This window comes from Nanorana parkeri, unplaced genomic scaffold (assembly GCF_000935625.1).
Source record: "Nanorana parkeri isolate BGI_ZX_2015 unplaced genomic scaffold, ASM93562v1 scaffold22, whole genome shotgun sequence".
Taxonomy (NCBI): domain Eukaryota; kingdom Metazoa; phylum Chordata; class Amphibia; order Anura; family Dicroglossidae; genus Nanorana; species Nanorana parkeri.
In genome coordinates, this window is record NW_017306290.1 from 1,882,017 (window position 1) to 1,889,910 (window position 7,894).

Here is a 7,894-nt window from a genome sequence, read left to right on the forward strand (position 1 = left end):
TTTTTTTTTTTCTTTTTTTTTTTTTTTTTACAATCTATTCATATACAGACTTGTCATCCTGTTTAATGAATGCTGTTTTCTTGTCGTGTATGAATACATCTAGGATAATGGAGCATTCAGTATTAAGCCTGTAAGACAGGCAAATAGTGTTTCCTAGATTTATCATGTTTGTGCCAGATTCTCAATGCATATTGGGGGGAATTCATAAAAACTGGAGAAGTTGTGCATAGTAACCAATCTGCTTTTCTCTTCAGTTTGTTCAATTAAGCTTTAAAAATGAAAGATTGATTGCTATGAGCAACTGCTCTAGAGTCTGTCTGCGCTGATGTTGATAAATGCGACTGACTGTCCTTTTGTAGAGGCTTTGAAAGCACCAAACCAGTATGACACTAGCTGCTTTTTAAATTGCACTCACCTAACCTTTGAAGAGACCTTGCCCCCAGACCATTTGAATCTTCCCATAAGATTACCATACATTTACATTCATTTACCATGTTATTTAATTGTAAAAGCTTCCCTTGTGTAGACGCCCTGAGACCTGGGCACTGCCATCTTGGATGTGATGTCAGAAGACAACAAGCTCACTCAACTGACAATCTATAGTATTCTCCTTAACTCCTCCTCTGGGAGAGCACTGTGCTTGGTAATTGACTCTCTTGGTGTAGTAAAATTTTCCCAAAAATGCAAAGGCACATTTCAAGTAAATTAAAAAAAAATCATTTAAGAAAAGGAAATAACACTGCAAGTACACATTTAAATTATTTATACTCGTTATTTTTCTGTGAGTTTTACCTAAATGTGTTAATTTGGTGACAGGGTCTATATAGGGAAACCTTTCACAAACGTTCCTTGCCTGCTCTCATAAGAATGTTATCGGAGGGGTTAGATCAGGAACAATGTGTGCATACCTACAGGAGGGGTTCATGTTTAAGGATGTGGTAGTTATGCAATATCTCTGTTGTAGGACTGACTGTTACTGCAGTAAAAGACTCTGGTGAGTGGAATCTGGAGGCTGGTGCACTGGTCTTGGCAGACGGAGGCTTATGCTGCATTGATGAATTCAACAGTATCAAGGAGCATGACCGTTCCAGTATCCATGAGGCAATGGAGCAGCAGACAATCAGTGTGGCCAAAGCTGGGTAAAACTCATAAAATCCCTGTTTTATTAGTATACCATTCTGCATTTGATCCACCTGCCTATGCTACAAGACCAATGATACACTTATGGTTGAAGGCCTGCAGTGTAGGACCAACACCATGTCTGTCCCAGCATGCATGCTCCAGAGCACTGGGGAAGGTAGTGCTTTCAAAGGGGCTCTCCAAAGAAGAAGAAAAAAAAAACACCCTTCTCAAAGACCCTTCTTAAACCAGCTCTTGGCTCTAACACACACACACCACACACACACACCAGATTATTATGACCACCTGACGTTTGTAGGCTAATTAGCTATAATTTTGCGCTGAAGTTGCTAGAGGGCCAGATCATTATAAATAGGGAAGCAGGTTGTTTACCACGACAGTAGAAGTGATTTTTTTTCTGAAGATACGGGTAAACACCAATGTGGCCTCCAGCGAGAATGCGTCCTGCGTCCGGTACCCAGCCGAAGCCGCCCAATCAGGAAGCTGGGCGCTGCCTAATAACGCGACGCCCTGCTTTCTGATTGGCCGGGAAGCTGGCTTCATGCTCCCTCGTCATCTCATGACAGAGCATGGAGCCGGCCTCCCGGCCATTCAGAAAGCAGGGTGTCGCGTCATTACACGGCGCCCGGCTTCACTAATGTGTTCTCCAAGCATGACTGCTGCACTTTCTAGAGACTCCTCATGACGTAACCCAACCCCTCCTGATCATGTGTGGAGACATGGGAACTCTTGGAGAAGCTGTAGGTCTTTATTAAACAGGGATCCACAGTGCTCTGTGAATCTTTGGCTGTAAGTTCTGCTTGCCCACACTACCAAAACTGTATCGACAGAAAAATGGCATTATTGCTCTCACTGCGCCGTTCGAGGGGATATGTAACATGTGCAGCACAATTGTCGTTTTTCGCACGTAGGCGCTCCGACACGTATGTATCTGGGGGGCGGGGGACTTAAACATCTTTTAGACCCCTAATGTCACCTAGTGACCCCAAACAAGCTGAGATAGCCGAGATCTGCTTTCCCAGCTTCTTGTCCTGGCTCTGAGAGCCGGAGACTGTGTACAGTGACACCGGAAGTGATGTAATACGCAGCACTTCCGCGTCCAGTGAACGGAGGAGAGATCAGCGGCTGGAAGCGGCTGAATCTCTCTCTGATCATTGCGGGGAGACCCACCGACCCAGTGGCCGCGGCGGGGGTACCACACAGTACAAACGATCCGGCGGCTGTTCAGACACCAGATCGATTGTAAGTTACACAGCAATCGCCTGCTGTTAACAGCAGTACCAAGAGCACGGCTTCCGAAGCAGCCGTGTTCTTGTTTTAACCACTTCTGCAGGCCGCCGTCTATAGACATACTGTGGCCCGGAAGTGGTTAAAGTGACATTAAAGTCAATTTTTCCCCCTCCCCCCAATGTAAATGCCAGCACTAACCTTAACTGATGTCTCCTAATCCGATCTTCTTTCCTGATGTTTTCATCTGTCCCTCCAACGGTGCGGCGGGTCTCCGATCCAGCGCTGACACTTCCTGTCCCAGGGTGTCTGCATGCAGGTGCACGCATCCATAGACTTACCTTGTGTCTCTCCTCGTCTCCCGGCCGAATTCCGAACAGCGCATGCGCCCGCCCCAAGATGCTTTGCGGCCGCCTGAGCAGTTTTGGATTTTTGGACAGGAGCGTGCGGCAAAGACGGGGTAAGTTTAAACCGCTGTTAAAGCTTTTATTTTTCTCAACTTTTTGCATATATCTACTGCTTGCTACCCTCATATATGCAAAAAAGCCAGAGGGTTTAATAACCCTTTAATACTCACCTGATCCCTGGAACGACTGACAAGCGCAGCGTCCCGACTCTCACGCTGTCATTATTTGCATACAGATCGTGCCGTTTACTATTTAAACCGGCGTGCTGTGTGCAGCTTCTGAGAAGATACGCTATTAGCGTAGCGGGGAAGCCTGCTGCGCATTTTGCATCGCTACGCTAATAGCGTATCTTCTCAGAAGCTGTACACAGCGCGCCGGTTTAAATAGTAACCTGCACGGTCTGTATGCATATAATGGTGGCCGCTTCTGCCTGATCGTGGGGGCCTCCAGAGGACCCCCTTCAGGAGCGAGCGGCGGCCGATTAGAGAGCCGGGTCTGATGCGGGCGGGCTGACCTGGAGCTGCGGTGACGGCCCCCCACCCCCCTCGCTACGCCACCGGCCAGGAGTGTCGGATGAACCGACACTCCCGGTGCAGAGACTGGGGGCCAGCCAGCTTTGCTGGCCGCCCCCCCAGGCTGAGGCCAGTTCCGCCACTGGTATATCGCTTAAGGTAGATGGCTCATTACAGGCTTTGCTGCAGAATTCCTGTGTGCTGGTCCGGCTCGGTTAACTCCTGAAAATCAATCGGGAAGGGAAACCAATCACTGCTCTCCAAACATCTTAGCAGCAGTAGTCACCTTTTGACATGTGGAGACATAAAACTGGCCATACACTGGTAGATTTATATACCAATGTCTATATGAAACATCTGGTCAGAACACTCAATAATGCCATCAGACTTGTAGAATGTCGTTAGAAATTTTGTCTGGCTTTAATTTTGAAATGAATGGAGTTTCCTGTCCAAAATCCAAATTCAATGTTAAAAAAAAATTTTGTCACTACAATTAGAATCGATCATTGATTTGACCCCATTAATTAGTGAAAAAGTAACATTCCCAAAATGATTTTTTCTCAAACAAACAAGCCCAATGTATACACGGATTATTAGTATCCATACACCTATGCGCTATCTTTATATCATCAGTCTCCTACATGAAGTGTCTTATTACTTTGCAAAAACATACCGTACTATGAAAACATCATAACCTAATCATAAATATTTTCTGTTACAATATATCTCGCCTATAGTCATCTAACTACAAATGGATCACAAACCAATGCATTCCTTCCCAACTACAGTAGGAAGGTAGTTATAGATGGAGGTATCCTAAAATAAGGTAGTTCCAGGTGAGAGCAGAGATCATAAAAAGACAGCTGTAGGTAGAGAAAAAGTAAAAAAAAAAAATCAGTTCGAAGTTAAATTATCATTAAAACGGAAGGAAAAAATAAATTCTAACTGAAGTGACCTAAATGGGAAAACATGACAATTCTGGGTGGAGCAATCATATTTGCCGAAAAAAAAAAAAATTCTTGGCGGGGCAAAAATGACATTGGGGATCGGATATGGGTACAGCAACAGAAAAAAGAACAAACACTCTGTTTGTCTGTGCAGGGTGGACTAACTATAATTCTAGAAATGTGTAACATCAAACTAGCGTCCTCAACAAACTAGCGTCCTCCCGTTACCCTAAGCTCAGTATACCGCGAGCTACAGCTCCCGGTATACTGAGACGCCGCAGCCGGAGCGGATCACGACTTAGATGACGGGATCCGGCCAGCTGCGTGAGTGACAGCTGGCTCTGCCTATCTAGAGGCAGAGCCAGCTGTACCCGCCCCCTCCCCCGTCCGTTCCACCAGTCAGCGCTGGCAGATCGGAGCGGGGAGAGGGGAATCCAGCCCCTCCCCCTGTCACGGCAGAGAGCCGTGACAGGATCGAGAGGTGAGTGAACCCGGTATGTGTTCGCTCACCTCCCGATCTACTGAGCCGACCTGTGACAGTCTCATTGTCACAGGTCGGCTAGAACTATGAGGTGAGTGAAAAGCACTCACCTCATAGTTCTCCTTTTAAGGCTGGTAATTTTTTTTTTACATATGATAAATCTGGTCAGAACATTCGATAATGTCGTCAAAGACTTGTAGAAGGTTGTTCAAAATTCAGTTTGATTTTGCAATGAATGTAGATTCTCAAACAAAATCCACTCTCACTGTTAGAAATGTGTTCAATAAAAAAAAAAAAAAAAATCCATCCTGCTCCTCATTACGGTCAAAAACTATTGTTGATTTGACCGCATTAACTATTAGAAAATGAAATGAACATTCCAAAATGAATTTGTCCGAACGAAGTTCTACTGGTGTATGGCCACGCATATAAGAGGTGACCCCTGCTGCTAAGGTGGTAATGTCTGGAGAGCTGTGATTCATTTATTTTCCCGACTGAAGGGAGGCGAGAGGTTTGAATTTAATGAGGTTAGGTTATCACACACACACACCTACACACACCTTTGCTTATTTAATAGAGCTACAGCCTTTGTAAGTGACCTGTCTCCCCAAATGGCAGCTGAGCATGAATATTCCCTGCAGTAAATGGTATATGCACCCCCTCCCTTTACTTCCCTCACTGAAGCTGAGCGGGTCAGACTGACAGCCTGCTAAGATGGAACGCGATTTCAGTAATAAATATGCTTCTGCATGCCTATTTTATGTGCATCTGCTTACAGCCTTTCAAATGCATTATTCAGAAGAAAAATAAGAATATTGCACATCTCACAACAAAAGCCTTTATTCTTTGTGATTATAATTATAATGTTTACTTTTTTTTTTTTTGTCAGGTTGGTGTGCAAGTTAAATACCAGAACAACTATCCTGGCTGCGACAAATCCAAAAGGGGCATATGACCCAAACGAATCTATATCTGTTAATGTAGCTCTGGCAAGTCCTCTGCTGAGTAGATTTGACCTGGTTCTAGTTTTGTTGGATACAAAAAATGAGGATTGGGACAAAATCATTTCCTCCTTTATACTGGAAAACAAAGGTATAGAATTTGTTGAGTATCAAGCTTTTATCTGTTTTATTTTACCCTGTTTTACATCTTTACCTATTGAAAGTGTTTCTACATTAACTGAAGATTGGACTCCTGAGAGCCATACATTAGGCAAGTAGTAGCACTGCTTGACCATTCATATATAATGTTACCCTTCTCTGTTTATTAGATTGCAACCACAAATCTGATAAGCTTTGGAGCATGGAAAAGATGAAAACCTATTTCTGCCTGATAAAGACCTTGCAGCCAAAGATGTCTGATGGAGCTAACATGATTCTAGTGCGCTACTATCAGCTTCAACGACAGAGTGATTGCAGAAATGCAGCACGTACCACAATCCGTCTATTGGAGAGCTTGATACGGCTTGCTGAAGGTGAGGCTCATACGTGGATGACTTGAAAGGTCAGCTGCACTGAAATAGTGTTCTGGGGCATTTAAGCAGACGAAATGTTGCACAGATATAAACAAGGCAATACCTGCACCCTCAGCCCTTGGCAACCAGGAAGCAACTCTTTTTCTCCACAATTTCGTGTATTTTGGATACTGGAGGGTTTGGGCTGGGCTGAGCTTCACATTGACCCAGCATGACCTTACCTTTTTTGTGGATGAGGAGACCAATGCTGCTTTCTGATTGCTAAAGACTCAGGACTTCAGGCAAGCCACCCGTAAACCATGTTTTTTGATTCTGCTGGTATTGTCTTATCTTTACTCTTTTAACTATTTAGTGTATTTGCTTTATTAGTCTTAGGCTGTCTCAACTCAACCATGAAGGAGTAGTTGTGGGTTCACAGTTTTATTTTTAAACCATTATACATGTCTATACGTTTAGAGGCCATGTGTCAGCTTTTTGGTTATATTTCAGACTTAAAATGGTACAGCCCAAACCTGCGATAAAGTATCTTACTTCCATGAACTCCCAGCCTTATAGCTCTCCCTTCCTTCTCAATCACCTTTTTTGTATAAAAAAAGAAAAAAAAACAGATGAGGTGAGGTACAGGTGAGATCTTACTGGGTTCTGATGATGTGGTCTACATTTGGCCCTGTGGTGGTGGTGTTTCTGTTTCTTAGGCACCACTCTTATGATAATGTGCAGTTCTGTACCTTGGACTGTCCATGAAAGTTGAAATCAAAGAACACTCATGAAGGTAAGGGAAAAGAAGCAGAGGGTATGCACTCTTCATATAGTGCTGTAAAGACTTAGCTGGTTTTTAGCATGATTGTAAGGTCAATGCCACACGGGCTGGTGTGCGCACACTGCCCATTCAGCATTGCGGTCATCGGAAACCCGCCCCTCAGGGGGGCGGGCTTGCGATGATCGCAAGTACGATCTGCCTGTCCAAGATTGGCAGATCGTACTTTTTTTTAAATTACTTTACAACCATCGCAAGACTAAGGTCTTGCGGTGGTTGTAAAGTGTATGGCCACCTTTATTCAGTGAACAGTTCAAGGAGTAGCAGTAGCCCACAGCATACTCCGAATTCATTATACAAAGCCAGACTGGTAAAAGATGGATTGTGACTGAATTAATGATTTTAGTACTGTATTTGCAGTTGGTGGTTTGTTTTTACTCAGCTTTACAGAATAAGGTTGGATGTCTAGATTACCAGTCCTTGACATTTCATGTGTGTAGCTCATAAAAATCTACTTTAGATTTATGATATTCTTGTTGCCTATGGTCTGGCTATCAAACTAAAGTAGCTTATATTCATGTGGAGTCAGTGGCGTAACAACCGGGGGTGCAGCAGGGGCGCGGGCCCCGGGCGAAAAGTGAAGGGGGGGCGCCGGCCGAAAATGGCACTTTCGGCTAAATGCCGAAAGTGACATTTTCCTGCCGTTTTGCCGGCGCGGCCGTGATTCCTTTCATCCCCGCTGGGACACAGAGCAGTGCCCAGCGGGGATGAAAGGAATCGGAGAGAAAATGACAGCCGGCCGAGCGCTGTGAGCGGCCGGTGTCTTTCCTCCCACACCGCTCGGCCGCCTATCACAGTGCAGCAGAGCGGTGTGGGGCCGGAGACAGCCAGCGCTGTCACAGGAGGCTGGGCTCTCCTCTTGCAGCCTCCTGTGACAGTGTGTGTCAGA

The 7,894-nt window shown here is 44.9% G+C and overlaps 1 protein-coding gene across 1 annotated transcript in view; it reads left to right on the forward strand.

The window, feature by feature from the left end:
- The window catches only part of MCM9 (minichromosome maintenance 9 homologous recombination repair factor), a 73,318-nt gene that overhangs the window by 50,372 nt on the left and 15,052 nt on the right, over positions 1–7,894 (forward strand). The window contains exons 7-9 of the mRNA XM_018563481.1: positions 965–1,139; positions 5,604–5,806; positions 5,985–6,188. Of these exons, the coding sequence (XP_018418983.1) occupies positions 965–1,139; positions 5,604–5,806; positions 5,985–6,188 (582 nt within the window). The remainder of the gene's footprint in view (positions 1–964; positions 1,140–5,603; positions 5,807–5,984; positions 6,189–7,894) is intronic.